The sequence below is a fragment of the Taudactylus pleione genome, unplaced genomic scaffold (genome assembly GCF_031769625.1).
Source record: "Taudactylus pleione unplaced genomic scaffold, aTauple2 ptg000977l, whole genome shotgun sequence".
Taxonomy (NCBI): domain Eukaryota; kingdom Metazoa; phylum Chordata; class Amphibia; order Anura; family Myobatrachidae; genus Taudactylus; species Taudactylus pleione.
The window spans coordinates 6,308,728-6,322,455 of record NW_028285378.1 but is presented as its reverse complement, the minus strand read 5'-3'; the positions used below and the strand labels follow the sequence as shown (position 1 = coordinate 6,322,455).

Here is a 13,728-nt window from a genome sequence, read left to right as displayed (position 1 = left end):
ACACTAAAAGCCACTCTTGGTGCACCAGAGCCCGTAAAACTGAGATGCGTCAGGAGTCTTTTTTGCCAAAATTTCACCTAGGGGCCGTATTCAATTTGAGGCGTTAAGCCCGGATTCGCGGTAATTTACCGCCGATGACGTCATTATCGCCTGTTTTAGTTTTACCCCGTATTCAATTTGAAAAACTTTCCACCTAGGCGTTAAGTGAATGCAATGTAATAGGCGGTAAAGTATCGCCTATGAATGGCAGGCGTTAAAAAGTGCAGAATTGGGGTTTTGGGGTGCAACATTTCAGGAACCCCCGTGTAGCCTTCAGACAGTCCTCCAAAGGTAATCTGTGTCAAAAAAAAAATTTAAAAAATTAAGGGCACCCCAAAAATTGAAAATAGCGAACTTGACTCTGGGGGGGGTCTCCAAGTATGCCCCAAGTGTTTTTTTGATCGCAGGTGTTTGCGGCAGGTGGGTTTTTCACGATTTTTTTAAGTGACTTTAGCAACTTTAAAATATGCTGAACCCCATTTTCAAGTACCCCAAATTTGATGGCCATAGTTGTTTTGCCCTAAAAAAAAAACTTCTAAATGCTCTTCTGCATCACCTTATTCAAAGCCGCATTTATGCACCTGCCACAGCTATTAGAAACCCTGACTTCCTTCAGGAGTTAAAAATGGGGGTACCCATAGTGATCCCCCATGTCTACACATCTTTAGGGGGTCTCTAGAATATTTCCCGAAAATTCCCGTTTTATTTAACCTGTAAAAAAAAAGAAGTAAAAATTAAAAAAAAAAAAAAAATGACATAAGGTACCCCCCAAAAGCCAAACCAGCCCCAGGCTTGCCAGCTAGTGGTGGTTTATAAAAATATGGGGAACTAAAAGTGTAAGGTTCCACCGTATTTTAGAAACCAACACCAGGCTGCAGGGACTAGTGCTGGTTTTAAATATAGGGGGCAAAAAAGATGTGGGGTACCCCCTATATGTAAGACCAGCACCAGACCCAACCGACCGGGGTGTAATGCCACAGCCCGGAGAACCAATCACCGGGGCTTCAGGTCCAAAGCATTAGCACCCCAAGTCGGTCAGCGCAAGCAGGTGATCTCGGGGGAGTTGGGGACCCCCCAAAGTAGGGTCAATAAGTTTTCCCAGTTTTTTGTGGTAATATTAGGTACCTCGGCTTATATTCGGGTCGACTTATACTCGAGTATATACGGTAATAAAAAAACGGGATGGGGCTTAGGTGGCGCGGCTTAGCGGACAACCAGGGGGCGGGGCTAAGCTCTGAGTCATGAGCAGAAAAAAAAACATCGGGTTCCACTTTGCCATCGATGGCAGAAAAAAAATTGCTCTCTGCCATTGATGGCAAAACCATCGGTGGTAAACTATAGATATTTGTAAACTATGTATGGTCAATGGCCATTCCTACTGTGTTCTTCTCAGTCTGACTGCAGCTTCTGCATTGAGAACTAGTGATTGAAGGGACTAAGGGCCTGATTCAGCAAGGATCGCAAATCTGCTTATACGCACGCAACGCAGTTGCAAATATCAGCGGTGATATGTAAATGTTTGCATTCGCAATACTATCTCAGCCTAACATGAGGACGCCTACTTCCCGTTGCTCACATCCGTACACTTGGGCAACATAGAGAAGCAATCGGTAACATCGAGTAACATCGGACCCATATGCACAGTTAAGGCAGGTCAGACCTCACTCAGAAATTGCTATCATCAGCGTACGCTATGAGGCCTCAGGTTGCGTATGGTATTGCAGTGACTAATTTATGCACGCCCCTGCAATGCCTTCCCAACGCACTGGCACGTCTGCTTTTGCCCGACCACCCCTCCGTCATCCTCCCACAAATGGTACTTCCTGTTAATCACTCTGCAATGGATCTGCGTAAACACTGCGCTCTCATTCCCGATCGCAGTGGCTAGTTCGCGCATGGCAAAGCATACGCATGCACAAAGTGCGTCTTACTGTAGCTCTTGCAATCCTTGTTCAATCAGGCTCTAAGACAGTTTACCTAATACAGTTTATCAGTGAATAGTGGTAGGTTGATCAAGAGCGTGACAAATGGATATAAAGTACAACCCATTTGATATTAAAGGACACAGCAGCAGGATAAAACAATTATCTGACACAGGTTCCTCAGCTGGAATAATATGAGATATGGTAAGAACTTACCCTTGTTATCTCTATTTCTACGAAGTCCATAGGGTTCCACAGGATACCTTGGGGTATAGGTGTGACGTCAGTCGCAGGGCACCAAAGAGTTAAGCTTTCAGCCTCCCAGGATGCACTAGGTCCCCCTCCTATACCCCGCCCCCGGGCCAAGGCACCTCAGTTAGTTACCAAGCCATAGGCCGGAGGAGGAGAAGGAAGAGAGAGAACAAAGATCTGGACACATACAAGAATCACATTCTCACCAGAGGGAGACGGAAAACCCGTGACCAGAGCAAAGCCCATCTGCAGCACAGGTGCGACAGGGCGGGAGTCCTGTGGAACCCTATGGACTTCGTAGAAATAGAGATAACAAGGGTAAGTTCTTACCATATCTCATATTTTCTACTTCAGGGTCCATAGGGTATCCACAGGATACCTTGGGGATGTCCCAAAGCAGTATCCTTTAAGGGTGGGGACGCTCCTGTGCAGAAAGGAGAATCCGCCGCCCGAAGGAAGCATCCTGAGAGGCGAAGGTGTCAAACCTGTAATACCTCACGAAGGTATGGACAGAAGACCACGTAGCAGCCTTGCAGATCTGAACTGCCGAGGCACCACGTCGAGCTGCCCACGAAGGACCCACAGACCTAGTGGAATGAGCCTTCAGAGAAGGAGGGACCGGTAGGCCTTCATGAAGATAAGCTTCAGAAATAGCCATACGGATCCAGGCTGCCAAAGTTTGCTTTGAAGCAGGCCAACCCTTTTTACAGAAGCCATAGAGGACAACAAAGCGTCCGACTTCCTAAACGAAGAAGTGCGGTCAACATAAGTCCTTAAGGCCCGCACAACATCCAAAGAGGCCTCACCCACGGAAAGACCCGGTGAGTTAAAGGCCGGAACAACTATTTCCTCGTTAACATGAAACTGGGAAACAACTTTGGGAAGAAACTCGGGCCGAGTGCGGAGCACTGCCCTGTTCCCATGAAAAACCAAGAAAGGGGGACTACAAGAAAGAGCCCCTAACTCAGAAACACGTCTGGCCGAAGCAACGGCCAGAAGGAAAACAGTCTTAGCTGTTAGCCATTTAATATCCACTGAGCCCAGTGGTTCAAACGGCGGTCCTTGGAGAGCCCTCAGGACCACAGCCAAATCCCAAGGCGCCACAGGTGGAACAAAGGGCGACTGAATACGGAGAACACCTTGCATAAAGGTGCGCACATCCGGGATTGTAGCAATCCTACGGTGAAACCAGACAGATACGGCCGAAACCTGTACCTTCAAAGAAGCAAGGCGAAGCCCATAATCTAGTCCCGCTTGCAGGAAGGCGAGAATCCGAGACAGACGAAACTCCCGCGGTGCATAACCTCTCGGTCGACACCACTGGAAGAACGTATGCCACACGCGATGGTATATCCTCGCGGAAGACGGTTTCTGAGCTCGTAACATGGTACGCACCACAGAGCTGGAAAACCCCCGGGACCTCAGCATGGCCGTCTCAACAGCCACGCCGCCAAAGACAGCCGAGTCAGGTCCGGGTGAAGACAAGGACCCTGAGACAGAAGGTCCGGTCGTAGCGGCAACCGCAGAGGACTGTCCACGGACAGACCCTGAAGGTCTGAGAACCAGTGCCGTCTGGGCCACGCGGGAGCTATCAACAGGAGCGTCCCTCCTTCCTGTTTGAATTTCCGGATTACCCGTGGAAGAAGGGAGACCGGAGGGAACAGGTATGCGAACCTGAACGTCCACCGGACGGACAGAGCATCCACCAGAGACGCCCCTTCGTCTCTTGTGCGAGACCCGTACACCGGCAACTTGTTGTTGTGCCGGGACGCCATGAGGTCGATTTCTGGAAGACCCCACCTGTCCACCAGTAGTTGAAAAACGTCCGGGTGCAGGGACCATTCCCCTGGATGAACGTCCTGGCGACTTAGAAAGTCCGCCTCCCAATTTAGCACTCCCGGGATGAAGACCGCTGATATGGCCGGAAGATTGCGCTCCGCCCAAACCAGGATCCGAGAGACCTCTACGAGAGCCGCCCGACTGAGAGTTCCTCCTTGCCTGTTTATGTAGGCCACGGTGGTAGCATTGTCCGACTGGACCTGCACCGGGTGACCCTGGAGAAACCGCTGTGCCTGCAGGAGAGCATTGAAGACCGCACGGAGTTCCAAGATATTTATTGGAAGCTCCGCTTCTGTCGGCGTCCACCTGCCCTGGAACAAGTGTGGACCCGAAACTGCTCCCCAGCCCCGAAGACTGGCGTCCGTTGTCAACAGGACCCAATTTGGAACCCAGAACGGACGTCCCTTGTTGAGGTGGGTCGTCTTTAACCACCACGCAAGGGACAGGTGAACCTCCGGGGTGAGCACAATCGTCTGGAACTTCAGAGACTGAGGCAGCCCGTTCCACTTGGACAGGATCAGGTGCTGCAGAGGTCTGGAGTGAAACAGGGCGTATTCCACCATGTCGAACACCGACACCATGGAGCCCAGTAACCTCATCGCCGAGTGTAAGGACACCCGGCGGCTGTGCAGACAACTGCGCACCCTTGACTGTAAAGCAGAGATCTTGTCCTCCGTCACGAAGATCCTTTGCTGTCCCGAGTCCAATAAGGCTCCAAGATGCAGAATCCTCCGAGACGGGATTAGAGTGGACTTCTGCCAGTTGATTAGCCAGCCGTGCCGTTGCAGCAGTGCAATGGTCAGGTCCAAGTGGTGTAACAGGAGCTCTGGAGATCCTGCCACCAATAACAGGTCGTCCAAGTACGGCAACATGCGGACTCCTTGCAGTCGCAGAGAAGCCGCCATGACCGCCATCACCTTGGTGAAAACACGTGGTGCTGTCGCCAGGCAAAAAGGTAACGCCCGAAACTGGAAGTGGTCGCTGCGGATTGCAAACCGAAGGAACTCTTGATGGCGCAAAAGAATAGGGACATGCAGGTAAGCGTCCTGTATGTCCAATGACACCATGTAGTCCCCAGGTTCCAGCGCCAGAATGATGGACCGTAGGGTCTCCATCCGAAACTTCGGGACCCGCAAAGACTTGTTGAGTGCTTTGAGGTTGAGAATCGGACGATATGACCCATTGGGTTTCTGTACCAAAAATAGATTTGAATAGAAACCCTGGCCCCTCTGGGAGAATGGAACAGGCACTACAACTCCAGCCTGGAGCATAGTGTGCAATACCTTCCGCAGCTCCGTAGCCTTGTTCCGGTCTGATGGTAGACCCGTGGTGAAGAAGAGAGCCGGGGGTCTGTGCCGGAAGGAGAGGGCATACCCGTGGGAGACCACCTCCAGAACCCAAGTGTCTGTCGTAGTGAACGACCAACACCGGGAGAACTGCAGCAGGCGGCCTCCCACCCTGGGATCCCCCAAGGGGAGACCCGGACCGTCAGGCCGCAGGCTTGTCATCTGGCTTGGGGGCCGGACGTCTGGTACTCCATGCCTGTTTCCGGGGCTTGACCGATTTCTTAGGGCCAGCCTGTCGAGGAAACGACTGTGGTTTGGGCCTGCCCTGGGCCCTAGATGACCGAAAGGACGATGGTCCAGAACCAGAAGGAGCAGCGGCCGACGGGAGACAAGCAGATTTGGCTGCCGCCAGCGTGGCCACAATCTTATCCAGATCCGGACCGAAGAGAACTTCTCCGGTAAACGGCAACGCTTCCAGACCTTTCTTGGAATCTGCGTCCGCCTTCCAGGATCGCAGCCACAAGGTGCGACGAGCAGCTACCGCTGCTGAAGAAATTCTAGACACCAGAGTACTAATGTCTAGAGCCGCCTCGTTGATGTAGGTGGCCGAATCACGGAGATTGCCAATCAACTCCGCCTGTTCGGCCGGACAGTCGGATTCAAAAGAAGCCTCTAATGAATCCGCCCAGCGCTCCATCGCTCTGGCAACCCAGCAAATGGCCATAGCCGGCCGTGCTGCCCCCCCTGCAAGGGAATAGGCGGACTTCAGGCAGATTTCTACCTTGCGGTCCGTAGCATCCTTAAGGGAGGACATGGATGGCATCGGCAATGTGGCACTACGGACAAGACGGGTCACGTGAGAATCCACCTGTGGAGGGGATTCCCACTTAGCAAAATAATTATCCGCGAACGGATAAGCCACCACCAGGCGTCTCTGCGGCTGGTATCTTTTGCCAGGTTGTTTCCACGCCTCCTCTAAATGGTCCACCAACTGACCCGAAAGAGGAAAGACTGTGGCATCGCCCTTCACATCTTTGAAAAAGGCATACTTAGATTTAGCCGCTGGGGGAACTTCGTCCTCAATCACCAAGGCTGTGTGGACCGCCCGAATAAGTCCAGGAATATATACTTTGGACTTAGCATCAGCGTCCTTAGTATGGAGAGGTTCCTGATCGTAAGGATCCAGAATCTCCCCATCATCAGACGTCCCTTCGTCATCCTCATAAGGAGCGGACAGAGACGCCACTGGCCTTTTATGAGGCCGCATCACAGACTCCCCTTGCAACACATCCGACAAGTGCTGTACAGAACTCGTCAGGGAGTTAACCCACGCTGGCTCCTGAGAACCCGGGAGTGGGGAAATAGGGAGACTGTGGGGTACCACCAATTGTCGTGGGAACCCCTGCATGGGTGACGACACCACAGACTGCTGGGACAAACCCATCGGAGTAAACGCGGGCTGCGGAGCTAACTGGCCCACTAAAGCTGTTAACGCCTGAGCGAAACAAGCCCAGGGCGGCTCCTGTACCGGTGCTGTAACCGTAATAGGCCGCGCCATGGACAAACACTGCCGGCAAAGGCCCTCCGCGCTACCCTCCCCCTCCGCTAACGGTACTTTGCACGTGGTACACTGTAGCCGGAGGGGAAAATCACTTTCAGACATGATGGCACCACGTATGTGACCTCTCTCACCAATTAAGTATTAAATAGGCGAGAGACCACCCTGCAGCACCGCACCGCAAGAGCTTTAGCAGAAAGAACAGGGACAGTAATAAAGCTGACAGTTTAGAGAAGAAAAGTTACAGGCAGCGCTAGCACAGTCACATACAATGCAGAGAAATAACAATTCCTGCACTAACAGCGCTGATCACTCAACTACACAGACACAGGGCCTGGTAGGACACAGCGCTGCATACACAGACCTGAGCCACAGCGGAGGAGAGGTATGCAGGGGGACCCAGACCACGATGCTTCCTTCCAGACTTCCAGCAGCGTTCACCATGCGTTGCAGAGAAGATGGCCGCCGAGGAGCAGAGAGAAGCTGGCCTGGGGGAGGAGCGCTGACACAGGACCAGTCAGCACAGTGCAGAGAGGGCTGTGTGCAGCGGGGGAGGCGCCGGCTGTGAGACAGGGAAGGCGCGCTCCCCTGGCATGCATTTAACCCCTGGGACGCCGCAGCGCTACCGCTCTGCTGAGGTCCGCTGTCCCAGGGGGTAGTGGAAGCGCAGGTTGGTCGCCTGGCTCCACGCTGCAGCCAGTCCCCAGGGAGCCCCCTGCCTGGGGACTTAGGACCATGTGATCAGCGGGGACCCACCGCGGGACCCCGCTGCTTACCTCTGTCCCCCTTGAATCCGGCCATGGTCCGGAGCATCTGGGGTCACCGCTAGCTGTGACCCCAGACGCCCACCAGCATCCCCGGATCAGTACCGGCGTTCTGGTACCGGCGGGGTGTAGGGAAGACAGCATGGACGTCAGGACTGACTGTCCATGCTGTTCATCCAGATGTGCAGCCACAGCTGCATGAAGAAAAAGCTTCAGGGGCTCTTCTAGCCCCCACTCCAACAGGTGCACCCGACTCCGGCCGGGCACCAAACTAAACTGAGGTGCCTTGGCCCGGGGGCGGGGTATAGGAGGGGGACCTAGTGCATCCTGGGAGGCTGAAAGCTTAACTCTTTGGTGCCCTGCGACTGACGTCACACCTATACCCCAAGGTATCCTGTGGATACCCTATGGACCCTGAAGTAGAAATTGAATATATCCTTTTTTATAACTTTTTCAATTTTTACAGCTTTCCTTTTGCAATAGTTTTCTTCTTTAATTCATTGCCTCCACACTGTAGAACTTTCATTTAATGACTACAAAGTTGATTCAGTCCTGCATGTTGCCACTCCTGTGTCGCTTTCCTCATTAATTGATGTGCTTGGTCCTTCCTCAGCAGTTAAAGAATCTCTTTTAATTTGTTTGCTACAGTTATCACTAATCATTTTATCATTATTAACATCTGGCTGTATTTTAGTCATCCATGGTAGCATCTTGCTTAATTGTTTTCTACTGCTGCTATGTCCTTTAATATCAAATGAGTTGCAGTCCTAATGTACTTCTTATCCATGTGTCAATTTGTCACCTTCTTGATCAATCTACCTCTATTCACTAATTAAATGTATTAGATAAACCAGAGGTTCCTAAGTGCAGTCCTCAAGGCACCCCAACAGTTCAGGTTTTAGAGATATCCATGGTTGAGCACAGGTGGTTTAATCAAACTGATTGAAGTACTAATTAAGCACCTGTGGTCAAGCATGGATATCCTTAAAACCTGGACTGAGAACCTCTTAAGCTGGTCACACACAAGACCAACTTTCATCCAATCATCCAACTAGTTGTCTGGTTGGAATGAAAATCTGGTAAGGAATGGGAGTAAATGATGGATGAGCAATTTGCTCCTAAATGCCAGAAAACAGATGAAAATGGACGGTCAGACAAGTTTATTAAATGTTTGATCTGACCAATTTGTCCAATTTGTCCATTTTCTGGGGTTTGGGAGCAAATTGCTGATTGTCATTTGCTGTCATACCTTACCAGATTTTCATTCCAACCAATCAACTAGTTGGATGTAAGTTGGTCTAGTATGTGGCCAGCTTTAGTCCCTTGTATCATACTTGCCTACTCTCCTGACATGGCTGGGAGCCTCCCCGAAAATTGTGTGGCGCTCCTGGCCCCGCGGAAAAGCAGACAAGGCTTGCGCCAGCATGGCCCTGCCCCCTGCTTCACAATGCCGGAAATCTCGGCATTGTGTAGTGGTGGCGGGGCCAAAATAATGCTCCGCTTCTAATGGCAGGTAATATCCCTAGCCACGCCCACTATACCGAGTCTCGCCCCCTTCTCGGCGAGAAGCATGTCTTGTATTGCTAGTTCTCCATGCAGAAGCTGCAAGTGCAAACCATCGATAGTTCACCATAGATTGTTATTGTACCATCGGTGGTTATCACTGATGGCACCATCACTGGTGACCATCAATGGAAAACCACAGATGGCAATCCCTGGAACACAGAGAGACACTACAAGACAAGTCTGAACTTGCCAGTTGCATGTGCAGGTGCAAGAAAGGTTCAACTGCCGAACTTAATATTTTTTTTACTCCTGTTACCAAAGGCTTCCCAAAATTAAACTTATAGCAAAGAGAGATTGTATTTAAGTGTATAACATACTTTATGTATAACAAAATTAAACAAAACATACTTTTTTAGATATTCAAGGTCAAAGGTAACATCATGTTACATTTTAAGGTAAGTCAATATTTAAATATACAACTATTTTTTATGAAAACTATGGTCCCTTAGCTTCAAAACAAGACCAACATGAAAGTTCTACCACAGTTAGAAGCAAAGTTATGATTCATTTTAGTTGAGTTTACAAGCATAAATTTAAATTAGTTTTGTCATGTTTGCAACCCTGTTGCAAAAACACTGTGTACCACTGAGGGCTAAAATTTTACATATGAAAGTTACTTTATGCCGTCTATCACCCTACCACATTTCATGAAAATCTTAGACGGTTGGGTTGGAAGCTGTGATGATTTGGCATGGAATGACCCTATACAAGTTTTGCATATCAAATTAATCAGCACAGTCTGCTGGTGTATCCTAGTCAAATCACGACTTAAACAGATTTTCGGCAAAAAAAGATGCCCAATGATTGCGGAATAGCATGGGACCTGGTTGCTAACTAACACAAGACAAGTCACACTGCATGGCGTCTTGAGGCCAGATGTCTGAAGCTTTAACTGCAGTGGGTAAGGTGCCTGGTATCTAATTCATACCATCAGGGTATGTGCAATGGTATGTCAGTGCAATAAGTATGCAAATGAGGCATGTGAAAGAGTACTTTGCCATTGGTCCAGCATACATCATATAGAGAACCCCATGATTTCTGCCCAGGGCACCAATTAGCCTAAAGCCAGCCCTAGTTATAACATTATACATGGTATCATCATCACAAAAAAAAATCTAAAATACTTCTGCAAATATACACATATACATTTATTTATAACAGTCTCTTACATGAAAAGCAAACTGCCCTGAGAAGTCGTACATCCCACAGGAATGCATTAAACTTAGAGTGTTCCTCACTGCTTCTGGGCTCAGTACCCTTTCGCCTGTTATTGGACAGAAGCCACCATTAGCCAATGTTGCTGCCATTACACTGGCAGATTCACAAGTCACTTCAATGGAGCACAACTGCATAGAAGAACAAAAAAATCAGCATGATAAAGTAAACCAGTGAAGGAAGTATTTATGGGCTTACCTTGTTAAATCCTTTTTTTTTTCGACTCGATAGGGGGCACAAGCAGGACGATGGGTATAGCCTGGAGAGTAGAGTCTGGGCACCAAACACTTAATTTTTTTTTTTCCAACATATTTTTTATTAAGGTACATTACCGTAAAATTACATGGAAATAGCAAGGCATTAAGGACCTCCTAACAAATATATTTTTATCAATATAAAGTGTGTTCAAGAAAACATGTCCTCTAGAGGCCTTTCACAATTAGTGTGTGTAAATATACCATCATTTTCCAAAATATTATATATATAATCAGTAACGAATATAATATGAATAGAGATTTTATAACTCTCTCTATCAGACAATATTGAGAAAAAAAGAGAAAATAAATAATAATAAAAAAAAAATAGAATAAAAATATAACAACGTCAACCTGTGCTCATCTACGCCAGAGGTCGTCGATCCATCCATGGGATAAAGCAAGGATAAAATGACAGAGAGAGAAAAAGGGAAGTAATAGGTGTTTGGCTGTGATATAAGAACAGACGGATTAAATGGTAATGGGAGTTTGGTTATCTAATAATTGATAGGAATACCAGGATGTGAATTGAAAACACTGTTGTATTGTCAGTTTAGTTGAGGAGGGCAATGTATGAATGTATTTGCCCCAGCACTGGAAAAGCGCAGGGGTTAGAGTTTCCTTGTCTAAGGATGCCTCCAGCCAATCCATATTAAACAGAAAGAGTAGTCTAGAAGTGGCCATGCAAACAATTGGTGGTGAATCATGAATCCACTGTTGCAGGATGGCTTTCCGACCCACCGCTGACAGGATCACTATAAATTTTTTGTCAAATTTGGAAATCTCGAGATGGTCAGCTATATGGCCAAATAAAGCCCACGAAGCAGTACATCGAAAGGTATGCACAGTACCTCAGGCCCATAGTGATGTAACTCACTCCAAAATTTCCTTATGTACCAACATTCCCAGAGGCAGTGCATAATATCTGCATCTGTGGTTGAGCATTTAGTGCATCTCGACTTGTCCGATATACCCATCAAATGACGTTTTTGGGGCGACAGATATGCCCTATGTAACAGTTTATATGCCATCTCTTGATATGAGCTGGAAGGAATAAGCTTTAAATTAGTTTGGAAAGTCTCTAAAATTAGATCTGGAGACATAGAGGGAATCTGGGAGGACCTTTACCTAATTCCAAAAGTTCAGTTTCTGGATCTATTTCTGTGCATATACGTGTGTATATCGTTGAGCTGGAATATGCAGTGGTGTGTGTGAGAGAGTCTAAGGGGTTTACATAATCCTGCTCATTTAATTGAGAAAGTACAGAATGTAGATAATTAGTAGCTTGGTAGTAAGAATTTGTGCTGGGGTCTAAGTCTATATTTATCCATGGCTTCATTGAAGGTGAGGGGGAGGTGCGAGTCATTTAAAAGTGTGCGTAAAGGGCAATGATGTCTCGCCTTTCTGGAAGTCTAGATTGCCAATAAAGGGTAGCGCTAGAGAGTGGAATTGCTGGAGTTTGAGTAGTTTTCTAGAGGATTGCTAAGCCTGTATGGTAGATGTGAGGAAAGGGTTATCTAGATTAGGTGGCTGTAATCTCGACAACCGCATATGTAGTATATAGCTAAGAGAGAGAGGAGTGTATAACTGGGACTCCAACTTGACATCTGCATATATATTGTTTTCAGTGATCCAATCTATAGCGAAGCGTAGAAGACAAGCTAGATTATACTGTCTAATATTCGGTCGGCAGATTCACCCCCCCCCCCCACCTTGGTACGGTTTGAGATAGTTTGAGATAGTTTTTGGGGGCTAATTCTAGGTCTTTTATTATTCCAGATAAAATTAGAGACAGTAGCATTAAGTAGAGCTAAATCTGACTTCGTAAGCAAAAGAGGAGTCATCTGCAGAACATACAGCAATTTCGGGAAACAAGCCATTTTAAATAAGTTACAGCGCCCCAACAGGTTAATAGGTAGATTTTGCCACAAATTAAGTTAGTTTTTTATTTTGCAAATGACTGTATCAACATTTAGGGTATATAAATGCGGCAAGTGGGAAGGAATTGCCACCCCTAGATAAGTAAGGTGGTTGTTTACCCATTGAAAAGGAAATGTACCACTCCATCCCCTTTCCACCAGTCTGAAAAATCAGAAGCTCTGGCCATGTTCAAAGTTAATAGAAAAGCCAGCAAAGGAGGAGAACCTATTTATAGCATCAATTAAAAGAGGAATGGATTGTCTGGGGTTGGACGTAAATATGAGGAGATCGTCTGCAAATGCTGTGATACGCATCTCTTGGTCACCAATTCTAATACCAGTAAATCTAGGCAATTGCATGAGATATCGAATAAAGGGTTCCAAGGTCAGGTTACAGAGGAGGGGTGAGAGAGGGCACCCCTGTCGAGTGCCCCTTTCAAGGTGAACTGAAGAAGAGGTCATGTTACTATTTGGGCAGAGGGTGTGTCGTAGAGGGTCTTTACTAATTGCAGAATGTTATACCAAAACATTGATGATGTAACACTCTATCGAGATGGGACCATGCTATTTTATCAACCGCTTTCTCTGCGTCTAAATTAATGAGTATGTTATCCACAGCTTTGTGCATATGAGTATATGTTATTGTGGCAATAGCAGCTCGTATTCCCTGTACCGATTGCCTATTCTTAATAAAACCTAGCTGTGCATGGGGAAATTAGTTGGGACAGGCAAGCCTGTAGGCGATTAGCCATCAATTTAGTTAAGATTTTAAAGACCTGGTTTAGCAGGGAGATGGGGCGGTATGACCCTACCAGGGCTGGAACTTTGCCAGGTTTCGCTAATTCGATGATTGTGGCTTCATTAAATCTAAGAGGGGTCTCTTTAGTGGTAAGAATATGGTTATAGAGTTTTGTCAGCATTGGGGTTAATTCTTCCAGAAGCGTCTTATAGAACTCTGCTCCAAAACCGTCAGGGCCAGGGCTTTTGTTGTTTGGGAGGGATTTAATAGTGTCAAGTACCTCTTTTTCCGTGATGGGGTCGTCTAGGGATTCTCTCTCCTCCTGAGACAGTTCAGGAAGACGGGCTTCCTTCAAGAAGGAGTGTCCCTCGTTAA

General features: G+C 47.7%; 1 protein-coding gene across 3 annotated transcripts in view; it reads right to left on the bottom strand.

Moving 5' to 3' along the window:
- The window catches only part of LOC148454597 (glutaminase kidney isoform, mitochondrial-like), a 600,729-nt gene that overhangs the window by 207,520 nt on the left and 379,481 nt on the right, over window positions 1-13,728 (bottom strand). For all 3 annotated transcript variants that reach the window (XM_088460752.1, XM_088460753.1, XM_088460754.1), the window contains exon 12: window positions 10,396-10,572. In XM_088460752.1, coding sequence (XP_088316878.1) covers window positions 10,396-10,572 — 177 coding nt within the window. The remainder of the gene's footprint in view (window positions 1-10,395; window positions 10,573-13,728) is intronic.